At 43.1% G+C, this 13394-nt stretch overlaps 1 protein-coding gene across 1 annotated transcript; it reads left to right on the top strand.

Moving 5' to 3' along the window:
* Positions 1–2408: 2408 nt before the first annotated feature.
* On the top strand, positions 2409–12651 carry LOC306917834 (MHC class I-like protein MILL2). The gene is made up of 7 exons (XM_079530736.1): positions 2409–2514; positions 7006–7225; positions 7782–8051; positions 9216–9488; positions 9994–10137; positions 10765–10862; positions 12418–12651. Exons 2-7 carry the CDS (start codon positions 7177–7179, stop codon positions 12514–12516), a joined length of 933 nt encoding a protein of 310 aa, XP_079386862.1. The 5' UTR covers positions 2409–2514; positions 7006–7176; the 3' UTR covers positions 12517–12651.
* Positions 12652–13394: the final 743 nt, after the last annotated feature.

The following is a 13394-nucleotide window of genomic DNA, read 5'->3' as shown; positions in this document are numbered from 1 at the left end:
TACGGCCACAAAGGAGGCGGGACGCCGCCCACTAATTCACATAGGCCACGCCCACAAAGCAGGTGGGACGCCGCCCATTAATTTGCAAAGGCCACGCCCACAAAGCGGACGGGACGACGGCCATCAATAAGCATAAACGACGCCCATGCAATTTGCATAGACCACGCCCACAAAGCAGGCGGAGTTACATAGCGAGTAGGCGTGGCCTAAGACAATGAGAGGTGTGGCCTAACATTACGAGAGGCAGAGTCATTAACGAGAGGGGGTGGAGTTTGTAAGGTGGAGTTTGTAACCAATGTGAGGTGTGTGTGTAGTAGTAGTAGAAGTAGAAGTAATACATACGAGATGATGCCTGATCTTCTGACATCCATATTTGGTTGACTGGATGGCGTTGTCCTCACCTGGAGAGAAATGCCCCCGGAAATATGATTATTTATTAATGAATGAATGAATGAATGAATGAATGAATGAATTAATTAATTAATTAATTAATTAATGTATTTATTTATGTATTTATGTATTTATGTATTTATTTATTTATTCATTAATTCATTCATTCATTCATTCATTCATTCATTCATTCATTCATTCCCTCCCCCCGGAAATAAATAAATAAACAATGCTAATCATCCATCCATGTGTGACAATTGTTTGACACACATCATGTCATGTCATGTCATGTCATGTCATGTCATGTCATGTCATGTCATGTCATGTCATGTCTGTCTATAGCAAGAGGTGGAGGGGGGGGGGGGGGGGGGGGGGGGGGGCGCCAAAGCATATTTTAGACTGATTCAGTATTGACCATATTAAGCCAGGTCTCACAGCACTAATATAATAAACAAACGTGAACGGAGCACTGCTGCCAACATAATACACGCATAATGTGGCCATACTGGCATACTCACCATAGCCTGGTCAAGGTTTCCCCCAGGTGGACGTGTCATTTCCAACTATTGCCAGCACATGGAAACTAGGGGCTACTGATATATACTATTCTCTGCCTATCGGGACGTAACTCGGACGGCGCTGAGTCGGGTCTTAAATACATTTCAATTGTACATTTAGGTAAAGTGTGATTTATTTGGATTTATCCTTATTATTGTGAAAGATGTCCCCCAAATGTAAATTATTAATTTATTATTATTTTAATAATTATTATAAATGTGCAAAATATATATATATAATTAATTTTACATGATTTCCTCTGATAAGTCCTAGTAGTAAAAAGTAGTAGTAAGGTTGAAATCGTTTTTTTGCAAGTAGAAATTAATCCGGGTTTTACAGGGTTAGGTTAGTCATTCACTTATGAATTCATTCATTCATTCATTCCCCCCGGAAATAAATAAATAAACACGGCTAATCATCCATCCATGTGTGACAATTGTTTGACACACATCATGTCATGTCATGTCTATCTATAGCAAGGAGGTGGAATTTACGTCAGATCTTCTACACAAAGCAAAACAAAAGGGAGCAGTGCACCACCCTGTGGCACCAACTGGCACTGCTGACTGTTACAAATTGACAGTGGATTATCTTGGATTATGTCCGCCAAAATACATTCCAATAGTACATTTACTTGACCAAAAGGTAAAGACTGATTTATTTAGATTTATTTATTCTGGATCCTTAGTCCTTGGTCCGAGGTCACGAATCTTGACTTGTCTCAAACCAGCGTCCTCTCACACCATCAGCAACTGCCAGAACCACTGAGCCATCGTGGAATACTCTTAACCATGGATTTGGGGTAATTTTATCTTTTTGTTTTTTTGGAAGAAAAAAAGTCTATTTTACCAATGCAAAGGGAGAAATATTGTCATAATGTACGTTGTGTTTGTTTTGGAAAGGAAAAAGTGTTGTAATGTACTTTTTAGTGACGTTAGGGTAGAGTTTGTTTTAACAGTACAGGACTCTCTCTCTCTCACACACACACCAGAGACTGGCAGCTGATTGGCTCATTCAGGGTTGCCAGGTTGGTGGCTGTCAGGTTGTCTAATGCCTGCTGCATTGTGTGTGTGTGTGTGTGTGTGTGTGTGTGTGTGTGTGTGTGTGTGTGTGTGTGTGTGTGTGTGTGTGTGTGTGTGTGTGTGTGTGTGTGTGTGTGTGTGTGTGTGTGTGTGTGTGAACCAGCTACACTGGCATTTAAACACATTCATATTGTAACTGTTGCCCCTATAGGTGATATAGTTTGCTTTATTCCTAAAAGGTCATAATTAAGTCACATTTACGTTTAAAACATTATTTCATGTATTTGTGTCAAGTTGTTGTAATGCTTTTATTTTGAAGAGTCAAAGTCATGTTCCGTGTCTCGTTTGGTCTGCTCATGTAAATTGGGTACACAGGTTTTTTTGTGTAAGCAATCAAGCCACAAGCAGCAGCAGGGTGCAGCAGCTCCGTTTGCACTGGTCACACAAAGAGACTAAGTTACAAGAGACTGTCATAAGAAAGGTTATAAGGACCTAAGACTGAAGAGATTCCCTGCTTCTTTGTTATTTGCACGCAGCCAACGAGGTATTTGTTGTTTGTTTTATGTCTGTATTTTACTTTGGTAAAATGTTTGCATCTACATGTGCTGTGCATGTCATGTCGTATTTATGTTAATTGTAACATGCTTGTTTTATTGTATTGTTTATAGTTTTCACGGTGAATTTGGAGGATCCACAAGTCTTCAAATAAATCAGTTTCAAGGAAACCACTTGTGTCTGTCTGTGTTGGAGTTACACATATATGTGTATGCTCAGTTAGCTTTTATAAACGTGAAAACAGACTGCGCTGCTGTCTAGTCATGTGCAAACCATTGTGATGTTGCATTACCTACGTTTACTGGGGACCCCCTGGAAATCCCCCAAGGGCCCCGGGGGGTCCACGGACCCCGAATTGAGAAGCACTGGTATACATTCTAAACATTTGTATTCAGTCAGCTTTTATAAATGTCCTTTTAAACGTGAAAACAGACTGTTGCGTGCTGCTGTCTAGTCGTGTGCTTCAAACCACTGTGATGCCGCATTAAACTACTTTTACTGGGGACCCCCTGGACAACCCCCAAGGGCCCCTGAGGGTCACCGGACCCCGAATTGAGAAGCACTGGCATGCATTCTAAGCATTTATCCTCAGTTAGCTTTTATAAATGTCACTTTAAACCTGTAGGTCTGCTATTTTGGGGGCCTCTGTCTGTCTGTCTGTCTGACAATCTGTCTGTCTGTCTGTCTGTCTGTCTAAAATAGCAGACCTACAAGCTCGTAGTGCAGCACCGAGTGCCGCGCTACGAGCTTGTAGGTCTGCTATTTTTGGGGGGCCACTGTCTGTCGGTCTGTCTGTCTATCTGTCTGACAATCTATCTTGTCTGTCTGTCTAACAATCTGTCTTGTCTGTCTGTCTGTCTGTCTAAAATAGCAGACCTACAAGCTCGTAGCGCAGCACTCGGTGCCGCGCTACGAGCTTGTAGGTCTGCTATTTTAGACAGACAGACAGACAAGACAGATTGTTAGACAGACAGACAGACAGACAGTGGCCCCCAAAAATAGCAGACCTACAAGCTCGTAGCGCGGCACCGATTGCCGCGCTACGAGCTTGTAGGTCTGCTATTTTTGGGGGCCACTGTCTGTCTGTCTGTCTGTCTGTCTGTCTGTCTAAAATAGCAGACCTACAAGCTCGTAGCGCGGCACCGAGTGCCTGTCTGTCTGTCTTGTCTGTCTGTCTGTCTGTCTGTCTGTCTGTCTGTCTGTCTAAAATAGCAGACCTACTAGCTCGTAGCGTGGCACCAAGTGCCGCGCTACGAGCTTGTAGGTCTGCTATTTTTGGGGGCCACTGTCTGTCTGTCTGTCTGTCTGTCTGTCTAAAATAGCAGACCTACAAGCTCGTAGCGCAGCACTCGGTGCCGCGCTACGAGCTTGTAGGTCTGCTATTTTAGACAGACAGACAGACAAGACAGATTGTTAGACAGACAGACAGTGGCCCCCAAAAATAGCAGACCTACAAGCTCGTAGCGCGGCACCGATTGCCGCGCTACGAGCTTGTAGGTCTGCTATTTTTGGGGGCCACTGTCTGTCTGTCTGTCTGTCTGTCTGTCTGTCTAAAATAGCAGACCTACAAGCTCGTAGCGCGGCACCGAGTGCCTGTCTGTCTGTCTTGTCTGTCTGTCTGTCTGTCTGTCTGTCTGTCTGTCTGTCTGTCTAAAATAGCAGACCTACTAGCTCGTAGCGTGGCACCAAGTGCCGCGCTACGAGCTTGTAGGTCTGCTATTTTTGGGGGCCACTGTCTGTCTGTCTGTCTGTCTGTCTGTCTAAAATAGCAGACCTACAAGCTCGTAGCGCGGCACCGATTGCCGCGCTACGAGCTTGTAGGTCTGCTATTTTTGGGGGCCACTGTCTGTCTGTCTGTCTGTCTAAAATAGCAGACCTACAAGCTCGTAGCGCGGCACCGAGTGCCGCGCTACGAGCTTGTAGGTCTGCTATTTTTGGGGGCCACTGTCTGTCTGTCTGACAATCTGTCTTGTCTGTCTGTCTGTCTGCCTGCCTGCCTGCCTGCCTGCCTGCCTGTCTGTCTGTCTGTCTGTCTGTCTGCCTGCCTGCCTGCCTGTCTGTCTGTCTGTCTGTCTGTCTGTCTGTCTAAAATAGCAGACCTACAAGCTCGTAGCGCAGCACCGATTGCCGTGCTACGAGCTTGTAGATCTGCTATTTTCAGCAAGTATAAAATCAGCCATTATGACGGCATCAAGGCCCACCAAAACACATTTTAGTCGACAAAATCACCTGTAGATTTAGACGACTAAAATCGCATGACATTTAGTCGACTAAAACTAGACTAACGCTAATACATTCCAGGTGACTTAATGTGACTAAAAAAACTAAGTAAACTATTCAAGAGACTAATGACTAAAACTAAAATAGAAATGTGCTGCCAGGAACAACACTGCTGCCCACTTTGGCACGGCGACAATTAGCCCGTCTCCGGACCCCCCGGGTTGAGCTCCTTTGGACCTACCGCGTAGGGTCCGGTCTCACCGGCTTCAAGCGACATGGGATGCAATCTGATTTACCCTGACTTAGCCCTGTGCTGCGGTGTGGGTGTCACGCTGACATATTCCAAAAGAACCATATGAACGCTATAGGAGACAACGAACCTTCTGACCCCCCCCGCGAACGGCTCAGAAGCCGTTAAGTATTTTTAATGTTTGTACGACCGTTTTGGCAGCTCTGAAATTCTCTCTTGTTGACATCCCATTGTACCGCCTCCAGCAGCTCGGTTGGCTAGCTGCGCCTCCCTACGCGCCTCGTAGGCGCAGCTAGCCAACCGAGATGTCAACAAGGAGGGACCGAAGAGAGAATTTCAGAGCTGCCAAACGGTCGTACAAACATTAAAAATACTTAACGGCTTCTGTGCCGTTCGGGGGGGGGGGTGAGAGGGTTCGTTGTATCCTATAGCGTGCATATGCTTCTTTTGGAATATGTCAGCGTGACACCCACACCGCAGCACAGGGGTAAGTCAGGGGAAATCAGATTGCATCCCATGTCGCTTGAATCCGGTGAGAAGGAACCCTACATAAAGTCATCAAAATGTCAGAAACTTTAACGTAGGGTTCCGAAAGGAGCTAGGCGACAATGAGACGCAGCTTTTTCAGCCATACGTGCTTTATAATATAAATAGTTATTATAAGACCACGGTGTGGTGGACCAATCAAATACGCTCACACCACAATGGCATGTTTAGAGGCGTGTTTGTTTGGGGCATGGACTTTCGTCACTTTCCTGACAAAGTGACAAAACAGGTCCATCGGGCCAGCCTTTAAATCAACGTAGCTCCTGCTAGCGCGATCATTCATTGCACACACCTGGGCACTAAGTTGTGCCAATTGTGAATATGATGGAGATATTATTTGTCATTGAATGTTTTCTTGCGTCAACAGCTAAATGCGGTAAGGAAAATGTCATTCATTACTACTTTAAGGCTGTGGTCAACACCTGGAATTTGACCTATGAGGGCGGATTCTGCCAATGCTTTTCAAATGGGAACGGAGGGGTTTGTTGCCATTTGCGGATTTCTGCAAAAAAAAATGCTCCGTCCCCATTGAAAAGCACTGGCAAAACCTCATAGGCTGAATGACAGTTCTGTGTTCTGTGTGAAAGTTCTGTGTGACCCCAAGTCTTGAGTTTATTTTGTTTAAACCATGTGTTATGTTATTATCCTAGTCTAATAATAACGAGGCAGAGGGTGAGGTAGTTCAGTTTACTTCAGTAGCCAGCATGACAATGACGTGACATGATACACTCTGGTGTTCTGTATATCGAGCGTTCTCATTGGCTCTTCAGTGTTAACCCTTTACACAACACCATGCTCTCGTGAAAAGTAATTTGTTCGTGAGCCGAGATGCTTGCTGTTGTGTTTTGGTCAGTGGTGGAAAGTAACTAAGTACTTTTACTTAAGTACTGTACTTAAGTACAATTTTGAGGTATTTGTACTTTATTTGAGTGTTTCCATTTTCCAGTACTTTTACTTCTACTGCACTGCAGCTCAGAGCCACAATTTGTACTTTTACTTCACTACAATTATTTTAAAACTTTAGTTACTATAGTTACTTTGGCGATTTTAATTTTGATTAGAAAACGTACATTAACCACTTCAACCCTATACATTTCGGCCATTTGAAAATAGCTGATCTACAAGCTCACAATGCGTCGCGTTGCGACGCATTGTGAGCTTGTAGATCAGCTATTTTCAATAGATTTTCTACACAATTTGAATTTGTGAAATGTGACATTCTGCAATATGAATACTTTAACTTTTAGTACTTTAAGTACATTTTGATGCCGATACTTTTGTATTTTTACTCAAGTAAATGTTCAAGTCCGTACTTTTACTTGTAACGAAGTAGTTCTAAATTGCAGTATTGGTATACTTTTACTTAAGTCAAACAATTGAGTACTTTTTTCCACCACCACTGGTTTTGATTGAGAACCATTTCAATTCACGCGTGACATTATTTGACACATCTCCCACTTTCAGATTCCCATTCTTTAGAGTTCCGTTCTTTTGGGCTCAAGGATGAGGCTGGAGACCAAATACACGTCGGACAGCAGGTAGGTCTTATTCGATGGAGTCGCAGCTTCGTATTGTTGTGAAGACAGAACACGGTCTGACATATTTCAAGACTGGAGAAGCACGGCATATGGCGATATGGTAGCATCCTACTATCAGATTCATCACTTGACCAACATGCCAGTGGGTGAGTTGTCAAATTATCATGTGTTTATTTTCACAACAAAATATTTTTTTTTATATATATCCCATTAGAGGAAAGTTAACCCATTTTGGACTGACCAGATTCTACAAAATGTCTTCTAAAGCATGACAAAGCAATGTTTCTATATCAGTGGTTCTCAAACGATTTCACGTCAAGGACCCCAACAATTATATGTATTTGGCCGCCAACCCCCCCAGAATCAAAGATTTGAGTTAAAAACGTTCCGAAAGAATATATATTCAAAGATTTGCGCCACATTTTCACAATTTTTTAAAAAATAGCAGACCTACAAGTTCATAGCGCGGCATGAACTCGGTGCCGCGCTATGAACTTTGAGCTTGTAGATCGGCTATTTTTTGCTACGACAATATGCACTGTGGCCCTCTGGAGTGAGAGTGGAAATATAGTGGCCCTCCTGGAGTGAGAGTGTAAATATAGTGGCCCTCTCCATCGTCAAAGTTGCCCACGCCTGGTTTAGCTCTTATGTTATTGCATGAGTGGAAGTGAATAGATAACGTTGTCTCGTTGTTTGGTATAGATGTCCTCCAGCGACAGCGCGGCTGTGTCCGCTCAACTAACGGAACCGTCTCTGCTTTCGAAAAATGGGCCGTGAGCGGCGTAGACTTCATAACCTTTGACCCTCACTCGCTCAAATGGACGTCCCGGTCTCCATCGGCAGACGCAGTTGAACACAGCTGGAACAACAAACAAACGAGGAACCATGTATTTGGTTACTTTCTCAAGAGTCAGTGTCCCTCAATGTTGCAGCAAATGAAGTTAAAACCAAGGGACCATGATGCAGGTATAGGTAAGAATGACAACTAAGGATAGTTTAGGTATTGGTCTTGAGAAAATGCAAACATGCTGGCACTCCAGGCAGACACGCAGACACAAGCAACGTGCACTCGCGCGCACGCGCACGCACGCACGCTCGCACAGTACTCACACATGTCTTATTAAGTAAAAGTATCAATACCACAATGCAGAAATACTCAAAGTTAAAGTACAAACGTTTTGGTATCAACTATCAACATATACCAAAAGTCAAAGTAGCCTATACTATACCCATTGTGCAGCATTTTCCATTTCACAAATTCTAAATGTATACAAATCATTGGAAAAGGCCGATCTACAAGCTCAAAATGTGTCGCATGGCGACGCATCGTGAGCTTGTAGATCGGCTATTTTGGCAGAAATATATGGGGCTGGAGTGGTTAATGTGTGTTTCATAATCATAATAATAAAAACATCTACAAAATAACTAGTAGCCTAACTCAAGTTTTTATATAATTGTAGTGGAGTAAAAGTACAATATGTTCCTTGGAGTGATATATGGTGGAGCAGAAGGATTGCAAATTGTAAATACTGACGGGAGTAAAAAATAAGTACCTCAAAATTGTACTTATGTACAGTAGGCTACTTAGTAGTAAATGTACTTATACTTACTTTACACCACCACATGTTTTCACTCAGACACTTGATTAACCCATTTTGGGCGGGAATCCCTTTTGGTGTTTTAAGCATTATGTTATACTTTAGCTATTGGAAAAATAGCAGATCTACAAGCTCATAGCGCGGCACCGAGTGCCTTGTAGCTCTGCTATTTTTGAAAAATCGTGAAAATGTGGCACAAATCTTTGAATATATATTATTTCAGAGCGAACGTTTTTAACTCAAATCTTTGCTCCTGAACAACATATTTTCAGATGGGGGTCGGCGGCCAAATACATACATAATAATACATAATAATAATACACTCAAATCTTTGCTTCTTGGGGGGGTCCCTGGAACAACAACATATTTTCAGATATGGGTCGGCGGCCAATTAGGCTACATACATTTTTGGGGGGTCCTTGACATGAACATGTTTGAGAACCACTGACATAGAAACTGTCAGGATTTAGAAGGCATTCGTAGAATCGTTGTCAGGTTCGAAATGGGTTAATCTCTTGATTCCACTTTTGTCTCCCAGACGTGCGCATCTTCGCAAAGGCCATTCCTGGCACTACAGCGAAGGTGTCCCTGAGGTGTCACGTGACAAGCCGTGACAGATCCCTGAAGGTCTCTCTGAGCGGAGACGGGGGAGCTCCCACGGTGAACCAGGTCAGAGTCACTGGACCGCTGCCGACTGGAGAAGACGGAGCTGTGATCTTCAGACTGACCGCAGAGATCCTCAGCGGCGACGACAGCACGTATGTCTGTGCAGCGCAGACAAGGAATCACAACAACGTCTCTGTCCTGTGGGGTGAGAGAGCTTTATTTTTCCCACAATCAAATCGATGCCACGATGTTTAGATGATTTAACCCATTTAGACCTGAGGACGATTCTTCAAATGTCTTCTAAATCCTGACAGTTTTCTGAAAAACTCATGTTTTTATGTCAGTGGTTCTCAACCCTTTTTCATGCCAAGGGCCCCCAGAATTATATGTATTTGGCTGCCGACCCCCATCTGAAAATATGCAGTTCCAGGGACCCCCCCCCCAAGAAGCAAAGATTTGAGTTAAAAACGTTCGCTCTGAAAGAATATATTCAAAGATGTGCGCCGCATTTTCACAATTTTTAAAAAAAAGCTGACCTACAAGCCCGTAGCGTGGCACTCGGTGCCGCGCTATGAGCTTGTAGATCTGCTATTTTTCAATAGCTAAATTATTTAAAAAAAAAAGCTTAAAACACCAAAAGGGGTTCCCGCCCCAAAATGGGTTATTTACTGGACGAACACATCTTGATCGTGTATTCTTTCCCATTGCAGATGGCCACACTCTTGATGACAGACGCGCTCGAATCCGAATGGTTGCTGGAGATAAATGCCATTTGTGGACCATTCTGACGATGGTCTTTGGTTTTGGTTTCTCGGTGGTTATTGTGTCTGGATTTTGGTGTTTCATCAAGATAGGTGAGATTTTTGTTTTGTTTTGTTTGTTTTTCTTTCTATTTTTGTTTCACCTTTAAAATCAACAACTATATACTAGTTATTTGTGAGGAGAAATAAGTTGCCCTTCTTTAATTGTAACCCGCATCCCCCGCTATTTAATCCAATATGCTACGCTGCCTAGAATGTCTTATTACCTTTGGAGCATAACGCCAAAGTATTTGCAGCTTTGAACCACGAAAATCTGGCTAAAAATAGTCTGATGGTTTGTTGTTGATGAGAAAAACAGGCCGCCGTTACAATGCGAAGCGGCAACAGCCTCCACAGCATGTTGTAGTCCAAACAAACGGCCCGTCCACTTGCATTGGGCTCATTTTCCCAGAAGCCCTAGCAGCCCAGAGGATGGCTTGATTTCCGGTTTCGTCATCATAACGCGACGGCCTCGTCACCAGGTCCGCGACAAATACGCTCCTTTCTTTTGAATTATTTTAAAACGGCGAATTAAACACATTAAACAACAACTTAAAGCCCTCAAGGTGTTAACATTATGTTTTGACTAATATGCTTTATAGTCTGGTGTACTGTATGTGTTGTCATGTATGTCTTGTTACAACTAATATAACAATAACATGATGTTGTGACTTGTTGTAGTCACGGTGAGACATAGACATCCTCCACTGTTTGATAAGAACCTGCCACTGCCAGAGGAGCACCTAGAGCTCCACAAGCATCCTATGGAAATGAACATGGTAAGACAATATGATACATAGCACACTTTGGCCCTAGACAGTGGCGTGCACAGATAGACACTAGGGGGTGCTAGAGCACCCCCTGCCCTTTTGGCAATGTGCCCTTTTGAAAAAAAATGAACTTTTTTTTTTTTTTTTTGATTTTTCAAAAATAGCAGACCTACAAGCTCGTAGCGCGCCACTCGGTGGCGCGCTATGAGCTTGTAGATCTGCTATTTTTCAATAGCTAAAGCATAACATAATGCTAACACCAAAAGGGGTTCCCGCCCCAAAATGGATTAAGGCAACCGGCCGGTTCCACGCGCTGCACAAGGTGCCCTTTTTTAACTTGAGCACCTGCCCCTCTAAATGTCTGTGCACGCCACTGGCCCTAGATGTGTGTCTGACTCTGACTCTACTACTGTGTGCAGTGGTGAAAGTAGACGTACCATACTCTAGTCCAGTGGTGTCAAAGTGGCGATCCGCGGGCCTTTTGCAGCCCGCGGAGCCGCCCAATGCGGCCTGCCGGCCATTTATAAAAACAAAACAAAATATGTCAAAAAAATGAATGTAAAACGTGGGCACTCTGGGGTTTTTTTTTTAAAGTGGTGTGTGGGCACACAAAGTGTTAATTGCTTAACAATGGACAGCTGAGTACCAGGAATGTGTGTGTGTGTGTGTGTGTGTGTGTGTGTCTCCCTCTCTCTCTCCCTCTCATAGCAGAAAAAAAGAAAGCATTCTCGTGAAACTATAAAGAAAAGTGTGTGTGAGTGTGTGAGACTAGAGTCTAGTCTATACCAGGGGTGAGCAACTTTCACTCCAGAGGGCCACTATAGTTCCACACTCACGCTTAGCAGATCTGCAAGCTCACAATGAGTCACAACGCGACGCGTTGTGAGATTGTAGATCGGCCATTTTCAAGTATACCAAGTACAAACAGGGCTGAAATGGTTAATGCATGTTTTGAAATCGACAATCAAAAGTAACTAGCAACTAATCTTTCACTATAGCAAAATAAAAATAAAAAAAAAACACTGCAATGAGTTCAATATATTTAAATATAATACAACAATGTAATATAACGGTATCGGAATCCGTATCTGCCGATATGACCCTGCAAAAATAATCGGAGATATTGGATATCGGTCATAATTTCAATATCGTGCATATAGTGTTCTTTAACCCATTTTGGGCGGGAACCCCTTTTGGTGTTTTTAAAGCATTATGTTATACTTTAGCTATTGAAAAATAGCAGATCTACAAGCTCATACGAGCTTGTAGTTCTGCTATTTTTGAAAAATCGTGAAAATGTGGCGCAAATCTTTGGATATATATACTCTTTCAAAGCGAACATTTTTAACTTAAATCGTTGCTTCTGGGAGGGTCACTGGAACAACATATTTTCAGATGGGGGTCGGCGGGGCAAATGCATATATTTCTTTGAGGTCCTTGACATGAAATAGTTTGAGAACAACTGCCATAGAAACATAGGGTTTTTCAGAAAACTGTTAGGATTTAGAAGACATTAGTAGAATCGTCCTCAGGTCTAAATGTTCTTCCTGCTTCATTGCACCAGGACACAGAGGAGACACAGGGGGGCGAGGACGAGGAGGACGTCATGGAACCCTTCTCCACGGCTGGGAATCAACCCAAGACCATGAGACTATACGGGTGATCACGTTCCAGGTGGCCTTTGGCACAACTTCTTAATCTATAAACGCCTTTAGGTTTTATAAGATATATAAGATTAATATCTCAAATCCATGTCAGCGCTGCCTGCCTATAAAACATGATGTTGTTGTTAGTAGGAATGCACACAGATGCACATCATGGAAGGAAGTGCATTGGAAAGGGGGAGGAGCCAAACCCGAGTTCATGTTTATCCAACCAAAAAAAAGGGAGGGGAAAAAAACGTTTTTCTTTTTTTTTTATCGAATTGGTTCCCGGATTGAGATAAGATAAGATAAGATAGGGATAAGGCTTTTATTGATCCCTGGAGGAAGATTAATGTGTAGCATTAAGCAACAAGCAGTGAGAATTAAACAGGAGAGATTCTCTACTGTTCCTTTAGGGGAGGTTCTGTGTTGGCTCACCATACACGTGATGCAGTCACTTCATTACACCATTCTGGGCGGGAACCCCTTTTGGTGTTAGCATTATGTTATGCTTTAGCTATTGAAAAATAGCAGACCTACAAGCTCATAGCGCGCCACCGAGTGGCGTGCTACGAGCTTGTAGGTCTGCTATTTTAAGAAAAAAATCGAAGAACGACTGACATAGCTTTTTCAGAAAACTGTCAGGATGTAGAAGACATTTTTAGAATCTGATCTCAGGTCGAAATGGGTTATACCTGACGGTGAGCAGTTTCCTCAGGAGGGCGTATAAGCAACACATGTGGAGGAACATGCTATCCCTCCCAGCTCGGGGCACCCTGCCTGAACAGCCCCTGCATCAAAATGTACTTAAAGTACTACAAGTAAAAGCATTCATATTGCAGAATGTCCCATTCCAAGTTCAAAATGTGTAGAAAATATATTGAAAATAGACGATCTA

This window comes from Electrona antarctica (genome assembly GCF_951216825.1).
Source record: "Electrona antarctica genome assembly, contig: scaffold_852, whole genome shotgun sequence".
NCBI classification, from domain to species: Eukaryota; Metazoa; Chordata; class Actinopteri; order Myctophiformes; family Myctophidae; genus Electrona; species Electrona antarctica.
The sequence above is the reverse complement of the archived record's forward strand: the minus strand, read 5'-3'. Positions and strand labels throughout refer to the sequence as shown.